We start from the raw sequence: 27,898 nt of genomic DNA on the forward strand, positions 1-27,898 counted from the left end.
ACTCTGAAGCTTCCTGCCCTAGAGGTGCATAGGAATGGATGCTCCCAGGAGGAGTTAATAGGGGTAGAAAAGGAGGGGGGGGGGGGAGTGATGCCCTGGGGCCCAGAGAGCTCACCTAGAGTCCGGACTATGCCCCTGAGAGCAGCCTTGACTCCTGTCCGAAAAAGCAGGCCGTGGAAAGGAATCTCTACCTCTGCTCCGACTTGAGAATCTCTGACAGAGCCCACGGACTTGCACTCAGAGAGCAGCTCCTCCGCCCCCTCTCCCCGCCCCTCAACGTCGCACACCCAACCCCCTCCCCTAGTTCTGAAGCTGCCAATTTTATGCAGCCGCACGGGACCCTCCTGGGCCACTTCCCCCTAGCTTGGGCCAAAGTCAAAGTAAGAACAGAAAAGTAGTAACCGGACACCCAAGCTGGGAAAGGACTAGCGACAGGGCGGGGTGAGGGTTGGGAGTAGGGCATGGGGGGGAGGGGGGTTGCTAGGAAGCTAGAGTTGGTTGAAAGGCTAGGCCCTGTTCCATCTGACTTTACAGTCCCATGCGCTAGAACAGCTGCATAATGGCAAGGCGGTAGGAATTCTGGAGCCAAGTCGGGCGCTTCTGCAGGGCAGACACAACCAACATCGTCTCCCTGCAGCCCAGCGGCACTGCAGGCTTGTCCACCCCACTTCCCCACCAAGTCGCCGACCAGAGACTCGGCGCTTGCTTCTGTCTCCTCACATCTGGCCTCCTCCTCCCTCCCTACATCCGGCAGGTGCTTCAACCCAAGGAGGAGCGGGGTGATTAGAGGTCCCAGACGACTAGCGGCCACAGGGAGAGGAGGGCGGGGCGCCTCCCCAGTGGGCAGCGCTCCGGGTCGGGATTACAGGTTACGGTTGCGAGGCTGGCAGGGCCGGAGGCATTAGGTCTCGCGGCCGCCACCAGCGCCACCGTGGCACTTTGGGCTGGGAGGAGAGTATTCCTAGAGACCCGCCCGCCATACCAGGCCCCGCCCCGGCCTGCCCCCCACGGCTTACAGAAGCCGCGTTGCAGTCCAGTTTGTAGGGGGCGGAAACGGAGCTTTGCAGCCAGGGAGGGTACGCTATTCAGTCAAGCTCGGTCCTGAAGAACCTGGCTAGGGGTGGAGCGTCTTGGGCGAGGGCCTCTTCCTCAACCCCGAAGTTGGGGGCCGGGCCTGGGCCTCAGGACCGCCCATGGGGACCGGCTCCGCATGCGCAGCGGGTGCCTGGGGAGTCGCGCTCTCAGAAGCAGGCCGTGACTGTCTATGCTGCCAAACACTTTCATTTAGGGGTCCCCTAGCCGCGTACACGCCACTCCTGGCCAGAGGGGCTCTGCTGAGGCGGGGGAGGCAGACACGCAGTTTCCCTGGTCTCTAAAACGCAGGAGAGGGACGAAATGCAAACTTCACGCGCGGTCTCGTAACTGCCGCGAGAATCAAAACAGGAAGTCCAGCGATTCAGAACGGGAAAAGCCCGCGGGTTTTAAACCGGAAAAAGAATGGGCGGAGCCAGGTGTGGCTGACAGTTATGGGTAATTCCTCGTCGTTGGCCCTGGGGCAACTGAAGTGTCCACCGGGGGCAGAAGTGAACTTTAAGAGAACTGCGGAAAGCCCTGGAAAAAATAAAAGAGGGGTGGGGGACTTGAAATTGCGCAGGAGAATGATGGAGCCACCCCAAGGACACGTCTCTGGCTCTGGTTTACAAAATACCTTGAGGATGGAGATCGATGTCCGGGTTACAGAGCGGAAGCAATCCGGGATCTCTTAATGAATTGTTATCGGCTTCTGAAACCCGGAGCCAATATTTAAGTAACAAACGCCACAGATCTAGAAACTCTTTATTTATACCCCACCTTGTTATAGCCGGTTGTTTACTTTCAGTCTTTGCTATACGCTTAGCGTCTGGTATTAAGAATTGTGACTAACTCACGACTGATCTTGTGAACCTAGCCCTTTCCCTGGCAGCACAAAAAGTCCCCGTAAATATTTGTGGATTAAATGTGAAAGACTTCCGGAGTGTAAAAGTAAAGTTTAACGTGAATTTTCGGAGTCGCTGACAAAGGATGGCTAGACAGGGAACGATCGCCCTCTGGTGGTCTTGCGGTTGGTGACGCGAACATGACCACGCATACAGTGTAAGGCACCGAAATTGTTGACTCTTCTTGTTACAAAAGATGTGCTTTTATTTATTTATTTTTTAAGGTTATAATGGGGACCTGATTTAAACTGGGAGAGGAGACAAAACTGCGCGATCCTAGTTCCCCGACCAGGTGACCGGGGAATCGACCCCGCGCCAGTGCAATGAAAGTGCTGAGTCCTAACTGCTGGACCACCAGGGAATTCCCAGGAGATCTGCTTTTACTAAGTAGAGATTTGTTCCAGGAAAACGCCACATATTGTAAAAATACTTTTAGAAAGGAATTTTTTTCATAAGACACAATTTGTAAGTTGAGATACTTTACCAGATCCTCATCATCTGACACTTTATCCACTAAGGCTCCAAAACACATTCAGTAACATCTGTTCGCATCATAAATAGTGAAGAAATAGAAAAAAAATTTGCATACCCACACTTTGAAAACGTTGACTCAGTTTGACCAGATCATGCAAAACTGTTGGACCACAGAAAAAGGATTCTCAATTCATATGATGTGATGACTGAGAGGAGAGGAGCCAGGTGGCAGCATCCTTTTGCATCTGCATGAGGGAGATTAGATTCACATGAGGAGGGTTAAGTTAAAATTTGTTGAAGAACAGATAATCTTGCCTCTTTCCCCTCCTCACTCTTTCCTGTAGTGCTTGTACTGAGGAAGGAATGAGGTATAGAATATAGTTTGCTTTCCACTGTGAATCATAGCCTGGAATTCACCTTTACTTTCTTTCAGTCACTGACCCATGAGATAGTTGTTAAATATAATGACAGAAATGAAATGGGTTCTAGACAAATGAACAACATAAGATGAAACAAGGCATAAAGGATCAGTGTGGTAAGAAATTTCTTGGGAGGACCCACACATTGTAACCTGTCACTTCTTGAACCCTGTTTTGATATAATTGGTGAAAATAATAGGGTTGCAACTTTGAGGAAGAAGCAGAAGTGAAACAAATGGTCCAGATTGACCCGTTAGAGATGGATACAGAGGGCACTGTGCTTCCCATGAACATGAGAATCAGTTAAGTCAAAAAAAGCTCAATGTAGATAAAGACAGAATACCTTGTAGCTACCTACTATGACAAGTAGGTGAACTCAGTCAAAATGAAAAAAGTATAGGAAAATAGGGTTCAGTGAAAAGGAGAAGTATGTGAAAACTGATGACAGCTGTGTAAATATTATATATCATCAACAAACACCCTAAGAGAATTTGGAATGAGGCAGATGGTTGAGTATAATGCTTACAATCCTTTATTTTGTAAAATTATTTTTATAATAAAAGAGTAGAAGCTATTTTCATAGGTAAACTAGGATGGTGAGATATGTGTAGAAAGTTGGGATAACCAGGTGGGAAGATAAGCATTATAATTCAGCTACAAAAAAAACTGTTACCAAATGAAAGCTGGAATACCCAGCAGACTAGCTCTCTGGAATACAGAAGCATTAAGACAAGTTGAATAGCTTTAAGACATGCAGAAAGAAATTAGGTGACAGTTTTCTTCAGTTTACTCTTCTTATGTCATAGGAGACACCTCCTGTCCCCCAGGCTCCCAGTTTCCTATCCACCTTTGAGATGGAAATCTTAGTTCCATCTGACCTAACAACTTGGCCACATTTTATATTGATAAACTTAGAAAAGATGTTAAAATCATTGACTCTTTCTACTTTTTTGTTTTGTTTTTAACCCTTTTTTTCTTTCATTTTGAAATATAACAGACAGGCAGAAAAGTGCACAAAGTAGGTATAGAATTCGATTAATTAATACAAAATGAACACTCATGTGATCAACATCCAGGTCAAGAAACACAACATTGTTCACACCCCCAGAAGCCCCATCATGATTAATCCCTCCTTTCCCCCTAGATAACCACTTCTAAACTCTATAGCTTAATTTTGCCTGCTTTTGAATTTTATACAAATTAGGATATACCTAGGAATGGAATTGCTTCTTCACGTGATATGCATGCATTCAACAGTAGTTACTACCAAACTATTTTTCCAAATTTTTTACCACTGTGCCATGTACTTGCCAACACTTGGTATCGTCAGTCTTTTTTAGTTGTAGCCATTAAATAAATATTTTAGAGCCTAAAATTCTAAGATGACGAGTTCCACAAGGATTTCCTCCCCTGGGTTTTTAAAAAGCTTTGTTTTGGGACTTCCCTGCTGGTGCAGTGGTTGAGGGTCTGCCTGCCAGTGCAGGGGATACAGGTTCAATCCCTGGACCGGGAAGATCTCACATGCCACAGAGCAGCTAAGCCCGTGCGCCACAGCTACTGATTCTGTGCTCTAGAGCCCGTGAGCCACAACTATTGAGCCCATGTAACACAACTACTTAAGCCTGTGTGCCTAGAGCCCATGCTCTGCAACAAGAGAAGCCACCGCAATGAGAAACCCGCACGACACAACAAAGAGTAGCCCCCGCTCGCCACAACTAGAGAAAGCCCACACGCAGCAACAAAGACCCAACACAGCCAATAAATAAATTTATTAAAAAAACAAACTTTATTTTGAAATATTGTTTAGACTTGTATAGAAGTTGCAAAAAATAGCACAGAAGATTCCCATGTACCCTTCACTCACCCTGCCCCAATGATAATATTTTATATGGCCATTATATAATTATCAGAACCAGGACATTGCACAATACTATTAACTAAACTATGGGCCTTAATTCAAATTTCACCTGTTCTTTCATGTATTCATGTATGTGTGTGTGTGTGCACGCATGTGTGTGTGTTTATAATTGAAAATTTATCACATGTATAGGTTTGTGTAACCATGAGGTGAGTTAATGGGTCTTCTGGCATATGAGAGGCTACAGCTCATGCCAAGGGAAAAGCCAGTATTGCAATAGTAGATAAAATGTCCTATAATATATAAGCTGCTTTTTCAATTATTACCCAGAGTCACCGAAGGGGAGGGAGGCTAGTTGTCAGGAAAGCTAAATACTCTCACACTTTTCACACTCTCCATGTACCTATTGGGGCAGCTGTGTGCATGGGGAGAGTCCCGGGCTCACTGGTTGTTATGGCATACTTGGAAGGGAAGACCTGGTGATGACAAGTGATGTTCTCCAAAGCAACAGGCTCTTCAGTCCTGTCTGACTTTTTACTTGACAATTTTGTGTGAGGCCAGTGAGATACCTTCCTGCTGACACTTCTACAGTGATTCCTCATTCCTTCCGCCATTATTTTATATAATATCCCAATGATCACCAAACTTCTATCTCTGGCACAGACCTTTATATTAAAAGTCACACCAATATACTCAAATTGATGAATCTATTTCTGATATTTTCTTCCAAGCAGCCAAGGAAGAAGGCCAGAAGAAGCTCCAGCCTACATTATATCAATACTTATGGTTCCTGAAAAAGCATCAGTACATCAAATTGCAGGGAAATATGTTATTGACTGTGCTGGGGTGATGTGCTCAACAGGAATTAATCACGGGGCCAAGTCCTGACCAGCCTAGAGTTCATCTTTCCTGCAGCAGGTGCAGTCGATGCCCCACCTGTTTACCACGACCACTCACAAAGATTAGCTGCAGACAGTTCCTGTACAATCTCATGGGTCTCTCTACCTGAGAGAGTCCTCTGGCCCCTAGCTCAGCTAGCAGGGCAGGCTAAAAATGCCAGAGTTAACTCAGGAGCAAGCTGTAGCCAATGAGGGCCAAGATTTGGAGGATAAATACCCCTGCTTCCTTTCCTTTCAGTGGGATAATTCTGTGCTGTATTCTGCCCAGGCTTACAGAAGAGCTCCCCGCTCACTGATACACCCTTTATTTGTTCTTCCCCCCTCCTCTCACTTTCCCTCTCCCTCACTGTGTTTTCTGGGATAACCTTCCAAAAAAGCCTTGTCTCTGGTTTTGCTTTCTGGGGAACCAAAATTAAAATAACCTCTGTAGAGGGAGGAGGCCATCTGTCTGAGAGCCCCATCAAGACCATACAGACCAGGAAAATTTCTTGGACACCAAACCACATTTGTTAGTAACAATATCCTTGCTTACATCCCACTTTCAACGTTTGCTCTTAAGACAGAGTCTAGCATTGGCTTCTGTGGGAAGTTGGACAGTAGGTTAGTATCCAAGACTCTCCGGAGCTGGTTGTTTCCCTGAAGCCAAGGAAGAAGTTGGGAAATGTATCCTAGAACTCCAAGGACAAAATGATGGCATGCTTTTTCAAGGGCTGATGAAAAATAGAGAGGACTTAACAGTAAGCCAGGAACTACTTGGCTTTTAGGGAACCAAATCACACAGACAATCCTGGATTCCAGAAGAGCATCAGAATATGGTAAGCATAATGCTGAGCAGAGAACAACTGCCATCTCTGTCCAGTGTGGGCAACTCGGTACTAACAACAAATGTGTTAGGGAGAACATGGGCTACAGAGATAAATTATGGTTAACTCATCTATGACAAAGGAGGCAAGGATATACAATGGAAAAAACAGACAGCTTCTTCAATAAGTGGTGCTGGGAAAACTGGACAGCTACATGGAAAAGAATGAAATTAGAACACTCCCTAACACCATACACAAAAATAAACTCAAAATGGATTAAAGACCTAAATGTAAGGCCAGACACTATAAAACTCTTAGAGGAAAACATAGGAAGAATACTCTTTGACATAAATCACAGCTAGATCTTTTTTGACCCAACCCCTAGAGTAATGGAAGTAAAAACAAAAATAAATAAGTGGGACCTAATGAAACGTAAAAGCTTCTGCACAGCAAAGGAAACTATAAGCAAGACGAAAAGACAACCCTCAGAATGGGAAAAAATATTTGCAAACGAATCAACAAAGGATTCATCTCTAAAATATATAAACAGTTCATGAAGCTCAATATCAAAAAAACAAACAACCCAATCAAAAAATGGGCAGAAGACCTAAATAGGCATTTCTCCAAAGAAGACGTATGGATGGCCAAGAGACACATGAAAAGCTGCTCAACATCACTAATTATTGGAGAAATGCAAATCAAAACTACAGTGAGGTATCACCTCACACCAGTTAGAAAGGGCATCATTAGGAAATATACAAACAGTGAGTGCTGGAGAGAGTGTGGAGAAAAGGGAACCCTCTTGTACTGCTAGTGGGAATGTAAATTGATACAGCCACTGTGGAGAACAGTATGGAGGTTCCTTGAAAAACTAAAAATAGAGTTACCATATGACCCAGCAATCCCACTACTGGGCATATACCTAGAGAAAACCATAATTCAAAAAGACACATGCACCCCATTGTTCACTGCAGCACTATTTACAATATCCAGGACATGGAAGCAACCTAAATGTCCATCAACAGATGAATGGATAAAGATGTGGTACATATATACAATGGAATATTACTCAGCCATAAAAAGGAACAAAATTGGGACATTTGTAGAGACATGGATGGACCTAGAGACTGTCATACAGAGTGAAGTGAGTCAGAAAGAGAAAAACAAATATCATATATTAACACATATATGTGGAATCTAGAAAAATGGTACAGATCAACTGGTTTGCAAGGCAGAAATAGAGACACAGATGTAGAGAACAAACTTGGACACCAAGTGGGGAAAGCGGGGGGGGGGGGCGGGGGGGGTTGGGGTGGGATGAACTGGGAGATTGGGATTGCCATATATACATTACTAATAAGAAAAAAAAATCAAATTGTACACTTTAAATATATTCAGTTTATTGTATGTCAATTGTATCTCAATAAAAGTTCTTAAAAAGAAAAGAACATGGGCTAGAAAGAAGAAACATAAGGTTCAGCATAAACCTCTGAACATGTTCATGAGTCCATAAACCTTAAAAAATAAAAACAGTCCATAAACCTTACATGTCGATATGCACAGCCTCACAAATCCCCAATTCCTTCGTGTATTTTCCACCATTTTCCCCAGGAGTAAAGATACAGGAAGAGAGGTACCAAAAGATGACAATCAGGCGAGCTATGCAAACCTCCTGCTGGCTCTGTCCCCTGAATGGGGGACACCCCAGGGGGGAATTTGTTGAGTAGAATCACACTGAAGTTGAGCTCAATAATTGTGTAGAAATATGGCGCTTTAAATTAAGGGCTTGAGATCTTTGGGGTCCTGGGACTTGACTTGCTGTCACACTGCCCTCTACAACAGTTTGAAAGAATTTGGATTTATCACAAGAGAGAAGGCTGAAGGCCGCCATATATCAGTTTTGTGCTTTGGGAACTGTCAAGTGCTAACACTGGCCCAGCTGCCAGGGGCTGTCTGCAAAGCGGGCAGCAGCTGCAGTGGGAGGCAGCCTAAAAGGCTCTACAGTCTAGGAAGGACCTCGGAGAAGTTTATTTTATCATAGAATCCAGGCTTCCAGTCAGCTTTGCCAGCAGCTGTGACCCATCTGAACCTCAGTTTGTTCTGAGAAATGAGGAGGAATTCAGCCTTCAAACATATTGTATTTGGCACAGTGGGTTTTTTCTTAATTGCCAATTTTAAATAATGAGAAACTTTATATAAAAATCCAAAATTTAGGGTCAGAGTCATCAGGCCAGGATGTTCAGAGAGGCCTAAGGGAGAGCCCCCAGCTGCTCCTAGTGCTGAGATAGGGAAGTGAGAAAAGTAGGAGCTAATATCTAAGCTCCTAGTGTTGCCAGATTTGGGGGGGCGGGGGAAGGAAAAGAAAACCCAGGGAATCTGGTCCACCCTGCAACCACTGAAGGTGAGCATTGGCTGCCGTTTCAGGTGGGGCTGGCCCTCTCCAGCTCACCACAGTCCCAACCAGGCTTACTTTCCTTGCTTAAGATTCCTGCTGGCCCATGTGGCCTTTGAGTTTATGATCCTTGAACTAGATGGTTCCTTCAGCTCTAACATGCAATAACAATAACAATAGCTACCACTTCTCAAATGGTTCCAGCATGCCAGGCACTGTGGCAAGCCATTTACATACATCAGCTTGTGTCAGACTTACAAAGGTAGTATTATTAACCTTATTTTTTAAATGAGAAAACTGAGGTTCAGACCTGTAGGTAAATTTTCCCACTGTCACACTGACCAGTATAGCAACAGAGCCAAGATTTGAACCTGGGGCTGCCAACACCCAAGGCCCGATTCTTACCATCATGTTATCCTGACAATATCACTGTATCTTTGTCAGCCTAACTCAAGTGCAGCTGGAGCCAGAACTGCAGCTGCTGGTTTATAATTTAAATACCCCGTACTCAGGAGCTAAGCTGTAGAAATGCAGGTGAGTGTGTGCCCAGATGGCAGATCAGGAGGTGGGGAGGTGATGGGGAACCTCGTTGGTCACAGCATGTGGGCATCTGAGGCCAAAGTGCTTCAGGGCTGGCATCGAGAGCAGATAAGAGAGAGAGGCTGGGGCTTCTAGGGAGGCGGTAGGGGGAAGGCAGGTCAGTCCCCTGTTAGAGGCCTTGGGGAGAACCTCCAGCTGCTCCTAGTACTGAGACAGGCAGGTGGGAGGTGAGAGCAGTTACCCTGATACCCAAGCTGCTAGTGTTGGCAGGAACTTCCCTGGCTGTAGGTGGCTGGGGTGGAGGGCATGGTGACTGGAAATGAGGTGGTTCTCTGAGCTGGGGGGCATTGTGAGCCTCTGAGCCATGGGGCCTAGGGGTCCCACTCCAGCCTTCCTCATTCTCTCCTTCTCCCCTCCTTGCTTGAGTGGTCGGTCTGTGGTGACCAGCCAGGCTCCTTTGCAGGAGGCAGCCCAGCTACCTCACAGGAAAAAATGCCATCGGAGCCCTCCTTTGGTGCAGAAACACAGCAATTTACCCAAGGCCTCCGGATCACGGCCACATGCAATGCATGGAGGTGGGAAGGGAAGGGGGAAAGTCGTGTCAGCTCTGCCTGGGGGCTGCGCCGTGACGTGCCTGGCCCGGCGAGCAGCAGGGAGCATGGGGCTCCGCCAGGGGTCGAGGGCACCCAGCGGTTCCGCGGCCCAGACAGGTGAGTGGCCCGGAGCCCTGCAACCAGCGGCTTGACTGGGGCCCCCGCATCCAAGGCCCGGAGCGCCCCCTGCGAGGGCCAAGAACGCCGCAGGCAGGTGGCTGCGCCGGGCGAGGACGCCGGCGGAGGGAGCTCCAGCCCCGCCGGGGGGAGCGGGGTCGCCCCCATCCCACCTGCGCGAGGGCACCTCGCCCGCGGGAGGAGGTGCCGGAGTCCGTGGCGGGTCGGATTCCCAGCCAGCTCTCTCCTCACAGGAGGCGGCCCATTATCTGGCGTCGTTAAAGAGCAATTAGATGGAAATTAAGCCGAGAACAAGTATTGATTATCTCATTAAGGCCGGGGGAGCCCTCTCTGTCGGTGAGAGTTTACCACCGCTCACCCCATTATCTGCAAGGTGAAAGCCTGCGGTCATCAAAACCTAATCGATCTGGTCCCCATCCCCAAGCCCAGTCCCGCCCCTCCCCCCCTAGAGTAAGTGGATTCTAGAGAGGTGACAACAGGGGTGTGACACAAGGTGGAGGAAGAACTCAAGCCCCCTACTCTCTCTGCCTTAGCACTTCCTCTGTAGTTGCCTTCATTTTCTGCTCCCAAATCATTTCCTCCCTGGTGTTGGGGGGTAGGGGGTAGGTGTGGGGATGGGAGAGGAAGATGGGAGACAGTTGACAACTCTCCAGGTCTGGAGAGATGAGACTCCCCTAGTTTTACATCCAAGGAAGAGACACTAGAGTTGAGACAATGGAAAGAATTTGCCCCTGTTGACACAGAGTAATAGGGTGCCTTTGGGCTCCAAACACCTGGAGGGAAGGGGACAGGCTTAGTTCTGGGTGACCACCATCACCAAAGGAAGAGACACCTGGGACCATCCCACAGATTCCCCAACACTTGGAAACCTCAGAATTCAGAAGGGGATTCCTCAGGATCCCAGATGATAATCAGTGTGGTGGAGAGAAGAGTTGTTTTCATCCTGGCTTTGCTTCTAGTTGGTTGTGTGACCTCAGGCAAGTCACTTTGCCTCTCTAGGCCACGGAATCCTCAAAAGAATAGAGGTGGAAGAGCTCTAAGGCTCTTGAGTCCTGAGGCACCGTAATCTGACCAAGTGCTGAGCTCCCAGCTGGCACGCACTGGGGAGGCAGCTGTGTGCCCTGCTCCTGCCTGCCGCCCAGGAGCTATGGCCTCAGGGGAGAGAAGACATCAAACTGATAATCACAGAAATAATGCTACAATTATAACATGAATGAGAAGAGAGAGTGCAGGTGCTGTAAGGGTGTTTAAGAAGGGGGTGGGGGAGTTTACACAGGAAGTAGATAGTTCAATACAAAACACAGGGAACAAGCCTGTTGCCCACTCATGCATTCAACACACAATTACTGAATGTGCTGCAGAGCCCATGGTGGTCCCTTCCCCCTGGAGCCCACAGTCCAGTGGGGGAGACGGACAATGATATGATTACACAGGCAAAGGTAAAAGTACACATATGGTACATGTACTGAAAAATATGACATGGGGAAATGAATGAGAATAAGAAAAGGAATTGAGTTGGGGGAGAGGGGGTCAAGGGAGTCTCTCTGAGAAAGCGAAGTTCAGTCCATCATTTAAGATCAGAAGTCTTGCAATCAAACCCGTGGGAAAGGTAGGGGAGACCCCTGGAGAAGGCGCACCTTCCTCCCCTACTCGCCTAGCCTCAGAGCACGCCCAGGGCGGAGACAGAGCAGGGAATGGAATTCCAGTCTCTCACACTCCCGACCCCATTGTGGGGCTCACCTGATAGCCTCAGGGACGTCTTGGGGGGGAGGGGGTCGTGGTGGAGGGGGTGGAGGGAGAGATGGCGGCGGCGGGTGGTACGCCCGGCCCGCACCAGGTTGGCCCGCGCGGAGCGAGAGGCGCTGCAGCGATATCTGGGCTCATCTCCCTGCCCCGGAGCCGGGCAACTATTAATCTTGGTTGACGGTTTCTAATGTCCTAATTGGGAGGTGGGGAGAGCGGCCCAGTCCGCCCTAAAGGTAGAAGCGGCTAATGGGCCTCTTCATCACCGCCAGGAGCGGGTCCCTGGCGGAGCGCGAGGGGCGCTGCAGCAGGTGAGATGCGAAGCTGGCGGCAGCCCTTAATGAGGCTGCCCCCCGGCTGCGGCGGACCGAGAGGGAGCTCAGGCAGGAAGGAGGTTCCGGGGGTGAGAGCTTGGGTCGCCCATTCCCGCCCGACTGCCCAGCTCCGGAGCTCACCTGGGCGCCCTTTATCTGAAGAGGCTTCCTGGGGGCGCAGTGCCAGGGGTGGGGGTGGGAGGGGCGGGGCAGGTGCTGGGTTAGACCTGCGTAGATAAGGATCTTTTCAGAGGTGACAGGAGTTGGGTGGCATCCGCCGGGGGGAGGAATGTCTGAAAGCCCGCGTTGCCCTGCAGTAAGGAAGGGCCGGGCACAAAGTGGGCGCTCCGATGTTTGCTGACCTAAGAGGCCTTCGCCCGACGTGCGCAGGGGCGTAGATGTTAGGAGCAAGTGTGAATTCGTGAATTCACGGGCCTCTGGGACCCCGTGATTCCAGAGCGCCTTGTCTTTTCATAGCTGCGCCCCTTCCCGGTCTGACTCACTTTCCCTTCTGGGGCGGGTTTGTGAGCTCCCAGTCCTCTATCACTCAAGCCCGTCCGCTCCTGCAGTGTATGCTAGACGGACCTGTCGCTAACCCAATCCTCCCAGTGCAGCCCTCCTCACCCCAGCCCCCATCCTGGGCCAAACTGCCCGAGGAAGCGGGGCTGGGGGTGGGGGAGGCGGGTCGCCCACGCAGCCGTGTTGGCACTGCTCCTCCGCCCTCCCCTGGGGCCCGCCGCTCTGCCGAGCCCTGGCTTCTCTGCGGGATTCGGCGTCTCTCACACGCTGCGGGCCTCTTTCCCGCCCCCTCACCCGCCCCCAGCCGCATCAGAAATATATTGTATTCTCACCTAATCCTGTTCAATTACAGCATAATAAAACACATAATAAAAACCTAATTCATTTTTCTCCCGCGCCCCCCATCTCCCGGCATCTTCTTGCTCGGGATTAAAAATTTGTCTTCATGTTTGTGGCACCACAGTCCCCGCGCCTCCGCATCTTTAATATATGAGCCGGGGAGCTAGGGACCCGCCAGTTCTGCAGTCTCCGCGCCAGGAGGGCGCCCACCAGTCACCTGAGGATGCAGGCGGGGAAGGAGAGAGAAGCTTAGACATGCATAGGGCCCCAGTGGCACCCACCCCCTTCCTCCCTGGGGATGGGGGCGGATCAAAGGCCCCCAGATTTCCCGTGGCCGAGAGAGAGCACGTCCGTTCGTCCAACAGACCCAGTGTGGCCTCCAGGGGATGTAGTGTGGGGCAGATCTCTGGGGATTTTATCAAGGAGGCTGGGCTACCTGGTGCAACCTAGCTGAAGGTGCAGACCAGAGACAGTCAAGGAGGGGCCCCACTGTCCTCAGCCCACCGCCATCCTCAGTCCCTAGGGACACTCTACCACCCTCTGATCACATTGTGAACAACTTGGATCACTGCAACAAGGTTAGCACTCCCCAGAAGGAATTATTAACAATTTAATAAGAGAAAGTTTCCTACAAAGACTCAGTACTTGGTGAGCTTACAGAGGGCAGGTTTGAGACCCAAATTCAACCCAGTGATATTCCCTCACTCCTTCATTTCTTCCTTCATTCATTTAGGGCAAGGATTCCCAAATTTTCTCATTCATGGAGCCCTAGGCCAAAAGAAGTATCTAACAATTCCCTTTTTACTACTTAGGTCCAAACAACTTAATATTTACATCCTAATTCCTTTTGTAGCTGTTTGAAAACTGACAAATTGGAACAAAAAAAGAATATTTTTACATTATTCTTAAGTTTGATTACTTTATGGAATGTATATGCCTGTTGGGCTCTGCATAACTTCTCAAAATTTGGAATCACCTTGGCTACTGCCACCATTTCCTGTTCCACACTGACTTTTGTGTAGTTCTTACTGTTTGTCACAGCAACCATCAAAAACCCAGTTTTGCAAAGAAAGACATCATTGAAAGTAATGTAGCACAAACTAATTTTGAAACTGTGAACTACCTTGAGCTAGTAGTTTGTGCAGTGTCCAAGAAAAGTTGAGTACTGCTGGATTTCCCTCAAAAACTTAAAATGTCTGGCAGTCCTTTGAATTCATTGTGGCACTCTGGGGTGCCTCAGTGTACAGGTTGGAAACCACAGGCTTAGGGAGTCTACCTGGTTTCTTAAGCAACAAGACTCCTTAGTAGTCTTGGAAAGGTTGGGACAAGCGAACAGAGGTCATCTGATTTGGCCATAGGAAAAGAACTCAAATCTTATCCACAACTCAGGGGTCAGATATAAGTAGGGGAATCTGACAGCCTAGGGGTTCAGGTGTTGGAAGCTAGCGTGCAGAAGGAAGCTCTGAAAGAAAATCACTAGCAGTGATGAGCAAGTCTAGCAGGATGAACCAGACTCAGAAGGCTTGAGTATCAAAAGCAATGCTTCCAGGTATGTTGGGGGTCCTTAATCTTACAGCACTGCTACCCAGCACCACCCCTGACCCCACTGTGCCTTGGTGCCCTGGAAAGGAGGTCATGGCCATGAAACTATATCACCAGAGACCAGCAACTCTGTGTGGGAATACTCTGTAGGAACTGGACAGGAATGAGGTGAAGGTGTCTCCTCTCCAGCATGCCTCAAATGATGGCAGCTCGGTGCCAGACCCAAGAAGTGGCAGAGATAAGAGGGCAGGTCAGTGCCACAGGGAACTAACTGCCAAAAGGCAAAGGCATGGACATGTGCAAAGAAGCAGATAGCACAGTTGGAGACAGTGGCTCTGATTACATGTTAGATACTCTCTTCCTCACCTCTCTGCATTTAGGACCCCTAGAAAGACACAGAAGAGGGAGGGCTGAGCTCCTTCTCTTGCTGGCTATCGTATGTAGGGACATCTCTAGAGACAAGCTTCACTTTGCCTAGGGGACTTTTCAAGCCACACTACCCCCAAGATTCTGACATGCCTCCCTGGGAGGACGTGCTGCAGGCTGAAAATCACTAAAGCTGTGAGCCATTGTTTCTGTTGTGAATATGTCATGTCTTTTAGGTTTATTGAGGAGTAAAACAGATTGAGAACCACTGTGTTAGTAAACTAACCTAGAAGCAATATATAAGTGGGGTTTAGGGCACTTTTGGATTCCACATTCATTTATTCAGGAAACATGTATTGTGTACCTACTGTGGATCAGGCACTATTCTAGGTGCTGTGGGCATGTAAAAGTGAAGCTATGAGTAGTTGCCTAATGTGTAGAGAGTTTCAGATATGATGTGCAAGATGAAAAAGTTATGAAGAGTGACTCCACAAAAATGTGACTATACCTAACACTACCGAACTGTACACTTAAACATGGTTAAGATGGTTTTTGTTATGTGTTTTTTATCACAATAAAAAAAAAAAGTGAAGATATGCTACCTGCTCTCAGGTTTTTCATTTAAACTGGAGAGAATCCTTTGTATAGACTCAATAGGAATACATGTTGTAGCAAATACCAATCAGGTTAATTCCCAGCTCACAACCACTGCCCTTCTTTGAGAACAGCCCTAACCACAGAGGTGGACCTGAAGTAATGATGTGCAATGTCCTTGCAACTTGACCTTGACCTCTGGCTACCTCATAGGGGTAGACAACTAATCTAAGGTGTACCAATTTTTGAAACTTGAATAGAGAGACTGAAGCTGGCTGAAGCTGTTACCTGAATGGCAGGGTCCACATACTCCCGTTGCTGAGGCCTCCAGAACTGCCCAGCTTCTTCCCCTTTCCAAGGCCTGGTTGATTAGCTCCATCGCTGATTCTGAGAGCAATGGCAGAATCCTTCCAATACATCCCTCCATTTACTGAAGCTAGACACAATCATTGTTGTTCCTTTTCACAAATAACTTCAATTATAATCCAAACCAGTAGTGCTCCTTCTGGGAAATAAAAGTTGTCAACTGAGGATTTGCTGGTAATAGGGGAGGGGAGGTCTTCAATCAGAAAATAGCATAGGTGGTTAATTTATAGATTAAAATAGCAAACTTTTGTTCCATAAGCAAACACTTTACCCTGAAGGAGCCTCGTGCTGCTTGTTACAGGCAGGGGGTTATCTTCCTACTGGATATACGCGGATGGAAGGAGGACAGCGCTGTGTGAGTAGCCTAAGTTATTCAGAGTTCCTCTCCCATTCTCCTGGTCCTTATTCAGCAGCAAAATGTTGCTGGTCTGAGAAGATTGGAAGGAAAAAGCTGGAGGAGGCTGTGGCCTGAAGCTGAGGCTGCTGTTGTCCTTCTGGCAGCCTGGGCTGCGACTGCCAGTCAGGAAAAAGATGTGTTTACAAGAAGAGAGGAGGGAGCAGCCCCAGAAGCTCTCTTCTGGAGATTGATCCAACTGGTTCGAGGGTCCTCCACAATTCCTAGCAAAAGTTTGCCCCGCATGAGGACCCGAGATCACTGCAACGTCTGGAGAGACTAACGAAGAGGGGACCGAGAGAGGTGCCTTAATACCTGCCGAGCACGGGCTGTGTCCCTGCAGAGGGGAAGGCACTCTTCACCGAACAGCCCATTTCTACTCAGCGGCGGGCACAGAGCCATACTTAGCAGAGTTCACTGAACCGTGGGATGCAAGGGTGGAGAGACGGAGAGACTGCGGAAGGCTCAAGAGGCAGGGCCAATAGCCTCACAGGCCTCCGAAAAAAATCAGGGCGCGGGACCCAGGAGGGGGCCTTGCGTGATTCCTCAAAAACCTCGCGGACTTCTGGGCGGGAAGTCAAAGGGCGGGCGCTGGGGCGCTCGTGGGTTTCGAAACTGGAAAGTAGGGAGGGGATCTGGCGGATTTAATGGTCTAGGACCGAGGTCACCAAGGAAGCGGATCTGTGACGTAGGTTCCAGGCTCAGGTAGGCGAGGTGAACTGTATTCCCGGCCTGCGGAGCTAAAGTCGTTGCCCGGGAAACGGGAAGGAGGCGGAGCCAGCCGAGTTTTGACTGACAGGAGCCACAGCAGGGGCGGGACTCTGCTTCTGACTGGCTATGTCCCCCACGAGGGGCGTGGCTCACCTATGACTAACAGGCCCAGGGGCAGGGCTGGCTTGAGACTGACAAGCTTGACGGAGAGGAAATGGGACTCGATTTTGACTCGTAGGACACCCGCCAGGGCGGGACTAGGATAGCCTGATTGGCATGAGTCCACAGGGCCTGAGATAAAGCAGGCCCAAACCACTTGTCCTTAAGATGCCGGCCTCATTAGCCCCAGTAACCAAGGAAAAGAGCAGGATATGCCCACCTGGTCCCCTCCCTACAGCCAAAGTAAGCCAGGGCTCCAGATCCAAACCATTCTTTCCCTTAGAATGTGGGCCAGGAAGAAGGAAGAAGGCTGGGGAGGAAGGCCAAGGGTGCTGATGCAGGTTCCCAGAGAAGGTTCCCGGAGTCTGAGCACTGGGAGGAAGAGAGGAGGGCCAAGAATGAGGCAGATTACTTTCCAGTGAGAAAAGTGCTATTTCTGCCCAACTGCTGACTTCTGAGGAAAATTCCAAGCATGTGGAGGCAGTTTGGAAAACATAACTGACTAGGATTTGCCCCTAGAGAACCTGTGAAGTTAGCCTAAACCAACCTTTTTTTCTTTGAGAAGCTGGTGTGGAACTAGAAATGGAAGATGGTGGGAAAGCCTTCCTTCTAACTGGCCCACTGATGCCCTGGCCAATCTTCTCTCTGACATGGTTCAGTATTATTTGCAGAGCACAGATAATTGTTATTAAATGTTCTTGATGATCTTGTTTTACGGAGATTCCTGCACCTCACTCCCCAAGTGGGTTTCTTTTACCTAGATTTTCCAATAAAAGTGCAAGACCTCCTTTCAAGGGGATTGCCAAAGGTCAAAGCTGAAACTGCACAAAGAGGCTTCAAGATTTGACCCAGGGCTCAAGTTGGACTTGGTGGGAGGCATTGTTCCCTGGCAGAAAAGGATGGAATTGAAACTGGTTATCTAAATGTCGTCCCGTAGTTAATCAAGAATGGGATTCTTTGGTTATACTTCTTCAGCTATAAAATGCTTAAGCTTGGAAACTCCTCAGGGGCTTTGGTAAAAGATCTGTATACACTTGTGGGCCTGTCAGTTTTGCTGACCTGTATACAAATTGGGCCCGGGGAGGAGATGTCCTGGAATGTCAAAGGGACTAGGGCAATGACCTCAGGTTTGGCTGGTGGGAGAGGAAGAAGCATAGCACAGGCTTCAGAGTCACTCAACTTGTCTTGAATCCTGGTTCCACCACTACATAGCTGTGTAGGTGTGGGCAACTTTCTTAATGTATTTAATAAGCCTGTGTCCTTGCTATGAGTGGACATAACATGTCTGGTCTCACAGGGGTAGTTGTGGAGATCAAAAGAGACAATGGACTTAAAGCACTTGGCTGCAGTAAGCCTGCCTGGCACGACATGGAAGGACTCAACGAGCAGTAGCTGGTGTCACCCCCACCGCCCATCGAGTAAACTTCCACTTCCCAAGAGGATCAAGTGAGCCCAGGCCAGGGTCACAGGTTGCTTGAGGCTGTTGTGGGACCATTCAGCCCTAAAGATTTCTCTTGACCATCTATTGTAAGAGCTTTGGGCTGAGGGGTATTTCCTGCAGGTAATAGGGAATGGATTTTATTATAGATTCATTCATGTTTATACTTTTGAATCGTCCAAAGCTAAGACTTGGGATAAGAGAGGCAACTATTGGGGGAATTCCCTGGTGGTCCAGTGGTTAGGACTCTGTGCTTTCATTGCCGAGGGCAGAGGGCCCAGGTTCAATCCCTGGTCAGGGAACTAAGATCCTGCAAGGCATGGCCAAAAAGAGAGAGAGAGAGAGAGAAAGGCAACTATACACTGTTTAACAGTAGCTCTCACCAGTTACACATAGGCATGAACTCTGGGCTTTATTTTTCCCAGAAAAAAAAAAAAAGGTGGGGGTTATAAGCAGGGAGGGAGGAGAGGGCCCTGGGATGGGGAAAGGGGCGTTAACTAGCAAAAGGTCCCTACTAGGCCTGTTCTGGTGTTGCACCAGTGAGGGTGTGGAGGGGCGTAGAGATGTGCTGGCACCCTAACAACTTCTCTGATGGAGCCAGGCAGTCCTTAGCCCTCTAGCCTTCCTCTACCAGAGGCCACCACCCCATGCCAAATGCCTGAAGGGAACCAAGAAGCCCAGAGCCTGAGTTGGTTTGTAGGTGTGTGATCAGCACCCCCTAGAAAAAAAGAAAATGAAGCCAGGACTCCATCTGTTGAGAGAACAGAAGGTGGAGGCATCTACCCCCATCCCCTCTACTTTAGTACTTAGGGTGCTGATGGAGGACTGACTTTCTAACCTGAGAGAGCCCTCTGCTGGGGGCTGAGGCTCCCTACAGAAGGGAAGGGAAGAGACTAAGACCTGAACTTTGTAGAGAGAGAAGGGAAGGCCGCAATTGGGAGGCTATTCCTAGGCACACAGGACACAGAATTGAAAGAAGATCAAGAAGTAGACAGGTTTTCAGTTTATTGAGTAACAATGGCACCATAGCTTTTCTTACTGGTGGTGGTTGGTTGGGGAAGCAGGAAAGTGCTCTTAGAGGATCCCACTGGGGCCTTCACCCCATTTCAGCCAGAGCTCACAGGAGTTGGAGTCAAGGTCCAGCTCTGCACTCTGTGAACTCACCAGCACATATTCCATCCCCAAACCCACCTCCCCTTTGGACTAGCCGTTGACAACTGGGCCCTTCTTCCCCTTGGAGGTGGAGGTGGGGGTGGGAGCAGAACCAAGCCTCAAGAAAGAGAAAGAACTAAGATCAGGATCCTGCTGAATGTCTAACAAGATCAGTGGAACACAAAATTCCCTGTCTTAAGATTGTACACTCAGGGCCTAGTTGCCCTTGAGGTGTCCCAGTTATAGTCACTAAGACACCTGTGGAGTTTAAGCACCATTCCCATAGCTGCGTCCCTGTGTAAGAGGGTGCAGTGGGGGCTCTTAAAGAGGAATGCTTGCTCTGCTTTGGGGGCTATTTGGTTGGGGGAGGGCGTTGGGATTGTAAATTTAGATTTGAGATTATGATGTCAGAGCGGTCCAAGAACTCCTAGGATTGTGCCTAAAGGTGCCCATATTGCAGAGTGGGGGAGATGGGATGATGGCCAGAGCAGTACAGGACACTGACACTCCTTTGTTCTAGCAGAGAAGAGGAGAGGAAATGACCCTTTCCAAGTTGTGGGGGATGGGATAAGCCCCCTGCCTCCCTTATCCTGACACATCTTCCCCTGCCAGCCCAGTTCCTGAGTCAGCTTCAGGAGTCAGGAAGCAGAAATCTGAAGGATTCAGCCCAGTTTGGCCTGCTAGTGTCTCTCAGTCTCTGTCTTAAGATCCTGGGGCTCCTGTGTTCAGAAGGGGCAAGATTCCGTCAGAAATGACTTGGCTGGTGGAACTGTTTAGGCAAGAAAGTCCTGGACCCTGACTGGCTGGCAGGTGGCAGGAGGCCAAGAAGGGAAGCCAGAATGAGGACATCCCATGACAGCCTGTACACATGCACATATCATGAATGAACGTACATAGACACACTAGTGCAGGAGAAAGGGATTATGTGACCCTGCTCTTTGAAATCAGAGGAGAGAAAAAGGCTTATGGGGGCACCTCTCCCAGCCTAATGGATTGCTGGTCTCAATGGCTGCCCCCCCACCAAGCCCCCTGCCCAGTCCAGACAGCTGGGAAAGTGGCAAGGACAGCAAGCCTCCACTAAAGCAGCAGTCCAAGGAGGTGAGAGAGGATGCCAGGGGCTGACCCTCCCTCAAAGCCCCTTGTTGTAGTAAACCACTTCGACGCTGGGGTTTTGCTCACGGATCTGAGCTCTCAGCTCCGGCTCCAGCCTGCTGACGTGTATAGAGCTGCAACAGAACAGCGCAGGCAGGCTGAGTGTCCCTTGAGCCCACCCGCCTCAGGCTAAGGGATCACCATCCCTCCTCCTCCCAGGCTGCAGAATCTTCTCCTTCAACTGCCAGAGGCCCTGATCACTGTCATCCCCCCACCCCCAGAATAAGCTGACTGCCTGCCAGGCCTCCTCCCAGAACACACTGAAGGAACCTAAGGTCAGCTGCTCCCAGAGATGCGGAGATCTGTCCAAAGCCCCCAGCCAAACCCGGGGGCAACACTTACCTTCTCTGGGGGAACAGGGCACAGCACAGGGGGGTGGCAAATACCAGGCTGAGGGAGAAGAGTGTTGGAGAGTTTTGTAAAGCTCTGACCTAAGGGTGTGCCCTTCCAGCACCCCACCCCATCTCTGGAGACAGCCCCTGGGGTGGAAACTGATTAAAGCCAATGATGACATTAGGTTCTGGCTGAGGAAAGAGCCTCTGGAGTAGTGACTCAGAGCACCACAGCCAGTGACAGAATCAGGAATTAAACGTGCATGAAACGCTGGGATGGTACCAAAAAGTATACTTCCATGGTTTCCACGGTGGATGTAGAACCCCTTCGACTAGACTTTTGACCTTCAAGAACAGAGATCACCCCTAACACTCTTAGTATGCCCTGCAGGTGTCCAAGACCCCGACCAGCTGAATGTATGAATGAATGAGGTATATAAATCAAGCAGTAATACCCACCCACATCCATCACAGAAAGGACACTCCCACACACTCTAGCTAACTCTCTGCACACTTACCAGAAGCCCACCAGTCCCACCTGCAGGGGCGCCCCCAGCCAGGGGCGGCGCTGTGGGGAGAGAGAGAGAATGTAATGGTGTGTGTCCCCTGCCCCCTCACCCCTACACATTCACCCACCGCGGCTCTATCCCATCAGTGCTTGCCTTTGAGCCTCCGATACATGACCCTTTTCTTTCCCCCAATCCTGCAACAGGGATTGACCACCCTCCATGCCAGCCAGGCCCGCTTGCCGACACCCTCCCTAGCATTCCACCACCCATTCTCACCTTGCAGAATCACTTCCCACACTTCCTCCCGGAGCTGCTTTCTTCAGGATGCCTCCTCTAACCCTCCACTCACTCACTCCCATCCCATTGCACGAAACTGCCCCTTTCCAAACACATCTCCTGCTCTGCACACCCTTCTTGATTTGCTCCAGGCATAGAGACCACCAACCTGTTGCTCCGTGTGCATGGCTGGCACTCAATAAATATGCACGAATACATGATTCAACGAATGAGCCAGAGTTTGTATTCCTGTGCCTTGCTTATCTGTCCTGTTGGTGTGCGTGTGAGCCTGTGTGTGTGTGTGTCTCAATGTTTTTCATTGCTGACAGCACGAGCATGATATCAAGCGTGACTGTGATAGTCCATCCCTATGTGTGTCAGAGGTCCCTGGAGTGACACCAGCTTCCTTCAGAATAGAAACCCTTTCTTTCCTTTCCTTCCCTTCTCCTCTGGCACCCCTAGTGTTCCTTCATTCCAGCTCAATTTCTTCTTGCTGAATGAATTAATGGCAAACAGGTAGCAAGTCTTAGGTCAGGTTGGAGAGGAGGTTGGGGACTGGTCAATTCTGCCCCCAGTCACCGCTACTTCCAGGACAGGAAAGGTGAGAGTGGCCTACCTTCAGGAAGTCCTTCTTCTCCAGGGTGTCCATGATCACGGGGGGAATGGCTGAGGGGAGGGCAGGGAGGGAGGGAGTTAGTGAAGTGAAAGTCAGGACCCTAAGGAAGGGGTGATCCCCCTTTGCAGCTTCTCCCACTCCCCCCAGAGTCTAATGGCTCCCAGAGTCCTCAAACCCCTGGATAATGGCACTCCCTTCTCTTAGAGCCTCCCATTCCCACCAAACCACTCCTGCCTCACCCATGGCAGGAATCGCCATGCAGATTCTTGATATCACCACCTGGAAGATTCCTTGTTTGGCTGCAGCCACCGACTGGCCAAGCCTCTGACCTTGTTCATTGGTCACCGGGATGCCCACCTGCAGCTCCCTAAGAAGGGAAGAGGGTGGGGGTCAGGTCACAGGCCCCCAATCTGACCTGCCATGTCTGCATGGGCAGCTAGTCTCTGGGGTCCCCTCCGACAGCCTAGATTCAAAGGCTGGTTCTCCCAACCCAGGATCCCAGCACCAGACTGAGAGGAGGCCCAGCAGCTCGTGTGACTGGCTGGTGTGCCCACGTGCACATGCCAGGAGCGGGGGCCACTCACCTCTGCCTCATCAGAGGGATGTTGATGCAGTTGGCAGCTGCCACAGCTGCAAAGGGCACAAATCTGCCAACCAGCGGGGGCAGGTGCTGGGGGAGGAAAGATGTCATTTAGTGGCTCTAAGGGCCACGGGGTGGTGAGGAACTCTGAGGAGAGATACGGGGAGCCAGTAGGTTGGGGTGGAGGAGTGGTAGGGAAGAAGGAGGCAGATAAAGGGTGAACCGGGGGGACAGTGGAATGGGGGGCACTTACCTTGGTGAGGGATTTGAGTCCCAGGGCCGTGGCCACAGCCCCAGTGGTGGCACTCACGTAAGCCGTTCCCAGCTGCCTGCAGGTGGAAAAGCCAGGACACACGCAGGAGGTGAACAGTCCAGCATGTGCCTTTGCTTCAGGGACATGCCAAATCCTCAATACAGGAGGTGTACGAAGGTGGCCTCATTGCAGAGAAATGTCTCCCCTGCTCCAGTGTAGACTTGTCTGAAAGTGCCAATCCCTCCCCTTGAAGAGGACTGGGTCCCCCAAACCATACACAAGAAGACCCATGCCCTCAGTCAGGCCAGGAAAGGGAGTAGGGGGCGGACTCTGAGGAGGGCACTGAGCCACTGGCTGCACAGGCCCTCGGGGAACGGGCGAGAGCCATGGCGGGTGCGGAGAAGAGTCCCTGGGGATGAGTTCTCACCCCACAGTGAAGGGAGCGTCGCCACTGCGATTGGAGTAGTTAACGATGGCATTGAAGGACTGATTCACCCACTGCCAGAACACCACGGTTGGGGTCTTCCTGAGGGAACAAAGACACTTACTTCCACAGTGTCCCACATCCTTGGACACTGAAAATAAAACCCCAGAGGTTATCCCCAAACCCTCAGGAGGGGCCCTGCTGATGACCCTAGAACCTGCTCTGGTGACCCCTGCATGACCCTCCTTACACAAACCCAACCATTGTCTCTGGGGTGGGAAGACCCCAGGGGCCGAGTTCTGAGGAATGGAAGGGATTCTAACACAAGCTCTCACCCACCCGCAATTTTCTGCCCAAACTGGCCCAGAGAGCAAGTGCCTAGTCATCAAGTTATACTCTAGCTTGGACAGAGCGCCCAGGGAGGAGACACAGAGGACAGGACCTGCCTGTAGAAGGTGAGCATGCAGCCGGTGATGGTCATGTTCATGGGCACCTGGGCTGACATGCGGCCGATCAGGACCACCTTCTCCCCTGTGTCCGGATGGAAGGCAGAGTCATACGCATACTTGGCCCTCCACAGCTGGTCCTCGGTGAGCCCTGGCATTACCACGCCGGCCCTGCAGAGGTTGGCAAGGAGCAGACAGGCAATTCTAGGGGGCAGATCTGCCTTCCCAAGCCCTGCCCACCCAGTTCAGAGGAAGTCTGGGCAGAGGACCAGGCACTTTGGCCTCCAGTCTCAGAACAAAAGAGCTCCTTGTCTCTGGGGAAGAATCACATCTTCCCAGAAGAATGGCTCCTATTTCTATTTCCCTTCTAGCCACACAAAGAGGGGTGCCCTTCTGTTTCTCCCCAAATGCTAGGCCATGGGTATTGGTGGTTTCCAATGGGTCAAAAATAGTTGGGGTGTTGCAAGGGTTTTTCCTCCTGGAGACAAGAAGGCTGTCCTCCTACCTCCTTGGGACTCAACTTTGGGTCCCTCCGTCCTTGCAGAGGGTGGCCCAGTAGTGGGACAAGTCCTTATAGAAGGTTTGTGAAGCACAGAGCAGCCCCCTACCCATAAATATCAACACCACCTCCTGAACCCAAATACCCTGAAATCCTTTGGGTTAAAGTTCTGTGCCCTAGTTGTTTGTGATTCCAACAGATAGGGCCAGGGAGTGAGGGGGTGGGGGAGTGGGACAGGAAGGCAGGTGCAAAAGTTACTGCATTAATAGCAGGGAATGAGCCCCAGGGTTAGATGGGGTTGGTCGTCACCTGTAGTTTTGCACAATGTTCCGGGAAGCTTCCAGCTGTGCCCCAGACAGCAGGAGATTTCGGGGGTCGGTCACAGTGAAGAAGTGCCGGGCTCTGCCCAGGAAAGTGCTTTGGTCCCAGCGAGGTTCCTGGATATTTATATCTAAAGGCAACTCACCCATTTTCTGCAGGGCAGAGATCAAAGTCAGAGGACTGGGAGGAGGGGTCTGAGGGCTCCACATGGGGAGACTTTGGTGATGCTGTCCTGGTCCCTGGGCCTATTGCCAATCCTTCTAGAGCTCAAGGTGACTCCATATAGGTAAGAAAGGGTGGGGGGAGGAGCTGTTTTCTGGGCAATGTTCCAGTCTGCCCTGGGCCACTGGAGAACAGGGCCAGGAAAACAGATGTCCTTGCGCTCTGGCCTGGTGCAGATTTTCATGAGCGAGGATTTACATGTGCATGGTTGACGCATGAGCAGCGACTAATCCCATGCAGCCACTCTTGTGTCTGTATGCACAAAAATGCAGGTTATATGCATTACACACCCCTGTTCATGTCAGCCTTAGGCCCCGGTTGCCCTGAGACCTACATACAAACCCCCAAGGCTGTTTGGGAAGATGGCATAAGCCATCCCACACCCCAGGCCCTGACTGGAGGAGAGCAAGGGCTCATTGGCAACTCCAGGGCTTACCTATTCCAGATCTCAAACAGGGGACTGATGCCAGCCAGCCAGGTGTGCTTCTGGGCATGCACAAGTCCCCTTTCCAGACTCATCTTCCTCAACCCACACTGAATGGTCCAAGGCTCTCCTTGTTCCCCAGCTGGGCAGGGCTGGCACAGACACCCATCCACCTCTCCCTGAGCTACCTGCCTCTAAAGAAGCAGGATTCAGTAAGTGACCCCTCCACGCAGAGGAAAGCTTGAAGCAGCCATCTGGCCATGTTGGGCAAAATCCTACAGAATGACTAATCTTCTCCAACCACACTTCCTCCCTCACAGGCAGACACACCCTCCCCTCCCCTCTCACACACATTCACATACCCACACACAAAGACACCAGCATACTCGCCCTACAGAGACCTGCAAACAGGGTGGATCCGCCCTGCATACAAAGACCGTTATTTACACCACCACCCCCATATCCATCAGTTGCAGACACTTGAATGTGAGGCCCCACCCCACACAGAGCCCCACCCTGACATCCCCTCCCGAACCAACCTCTCCTCGTGCCTCATGGACCTCCCTACAGCCTAAGATACTGAATCCCGCAGAACAGAAGCTGCTTCCCCTTCTAACTCCCAGCCCTCAACTCCCTACTCCCCCGACCCCAGACGCCGCCAGGCACAGCGAGCACTCACGCTTTCCTGGGCGCCTGGGTTCCCGGCCTCTGCAGCTCTCAGACCCGCCTTCTTCTCCGCGCGTCGCCCCCGCCCTCACACCCATCACGCGTAACGTCACGCGTGACGCTCACCAGCCTGAAGGGCGGGGGCTCCCTCGGCGCATCCGCCCCGCGAGGCCAGGGATTGGCAGAGCCTGGGGGCATGGGTGTCATTAAGGGCGACGCCCCCAGCCCGGGCCACTGAGACCTGGCCCTACCCTATCTCCCACAGCCAATCCGGGCTCAGGGATCAGTTCTGGCCCGGTCCGCAGCCCCAGAGAGGAGGGGAGGAGCTGCCCCATTTGGTTGCAGTCCCTTGGCTGGCCTCGGGAGGCACCCGGCCTCTACAGCAAGGAGTCTAGGTACCCCGGGCGAAGGCGGGCGGCGTTCAGGGGCATCCTTTGACGGTGCGCCCAGAGGGACTCGGGTTACCGGCCGGCTTGTTTACTTGATGGCTGCCTTGGCAGTGGCCTCTGCCTTCTTGGCCCCCTAGGCTCCTACCCCGGTTTCCACAAGGTCCTCTCAGCACCTCGGCATTCTCACCCCTTCACATTCCGGTTCTGCTCGTGCCCGTGCCCCTCAGTGTCCCCAGCCCTTTCCTCCTCCCCAGTCCCCTCTTTCCTCCCCAGTCCCCTCTTTCCTCCCCTCTGTAACCTCTAGTTCCCCTGGGTCGCCAGTTTCCTTTTGCCCCCAATCCCTACCCTTGCATCACAGACCCTGGCCCCAGTCTCTGCCCCGGATATGAAGGGGCAGAAAGCTCAAGGCACCTCTATCTGCATCAAGCAAATGGAACAGAAAGATTCTTCTTCCTTCTAGTGTCTTGGGACCAGCTTCCCTGCCTTGTGTCCTTTCCAGAACTCGGTGGCCAGAGGGACATTTTCTGACATGGAGGGAGGATGCACGTGAAGGCAGCGCTCAAACACACACACACACACACACACACACACACACACACACACACACACACACACTCACAACTCACCCAGTCACCATACAGAGCATGCGTGCCGCACACCCAGGCGCCAGCCCTCGCTCCTGCCCACCGCAGGCTCACGCCCTGCTCTGCCCAGGTGACATTCCCTCGCTGAGGCCTCAGGGATTACCGCGGAGGGGAGACAATTCCATGAGCCCTGGTAGCTGGTTTGGCCTGGAAAAGACGCGGTTCTGGGCTCCCCTGCGCTGAACTGGTAGCGGGAGCCGGGCGAGCCGAGACCCAAGCCCTAAGTTCGTGGTGCGGGGTGGGGTATCAGAACTCGAACTGGAGCGGGTAGAACCCAGAGGCCCCAGTCCAGGTTACAAAAGGCTGTCCGGGGCACCCAAGGGAGGTGGTGGGAGGGAGTGACTGGCGGCCCTCCCAGCCAATGGGAGCGCGGGGCTGTGCGGGCCAGCCCTGTTCCTGCAGCCTCGGCGGGGCGT

At 51.0% G+C, this 27,898-nt stretch overlaps 1 protein-coding gene across 6 annotated transcripts; it reads right to left on the reverse strand.

Moving 5' to 3' along the window:
• Positions 1-19,565: 19,565 nt before the first annotated feature.
• Positions 19,566-27,644, reverse strand: SFXN3 (sideroflexin 3). 6 transcript variants are annotated; one of them, XM_057737377.1, is made up of 12 exons: positions 26,463-26,508; positions 25,796-25,977; positions 25,126-25,289; positions 24,314-24,488; positions 23,875-23,969; positions 23,448-23,523; positions 23,199-23,284; positions 22,854-22,981; positions 22,615-22,664; positions 21,732-21,781; positions 21,224-21,271; positions 19,566-20,955 (listed from the first exon to the last, which is right to left on the reverse strand). In XM_057737377.1, exons 3-12 carry the CDS (start codon positions 25,284-25,286, stop codon positions 20,859-20,861), a joined length of 966 nt encoding a protein of 321 aa, XP_057593360.1. In that variant the 5' UTR covers positions 25,287-25,289; positions 25,796-25,977; positions 26,463-26,508; the 3' UTR covers positions 19,566-20,858. The 6 variants fall into 6 exon arrangements, with proteins under 6 accessions (XP_057593360.1, XP_057593361.1, XP_057593358.1 ...); XM_057737378.1 differs by lacking the exons at positions 25,796-25,977; positions 26,463-26,508 and adding an exon at positions 27,586-27,644; XM_057737375.1 differs by lacking the exon at positions 25,796-25,977 and having other exon boundaries at positions 26,463-26,535.
• Between the last annotated feature and the right edge of the window lie 254 nt (positions 27,645-27,898).

Source organism: Hippopotamus amphibius, chromosome 5, assembly GCF_030028045.1.
Source record: "Hippopotamus amphibius kiboko isolate mHipAmp2 chromosome 5, mHipAmp2.hap2, whole genome shotgun sequence".
NCBI lineage: Eukaryota > Metazoa > Chordata > Mammalia > Artiodactyla > Hippopotamidae > Hippopotamus > Hippopotamus amphibius.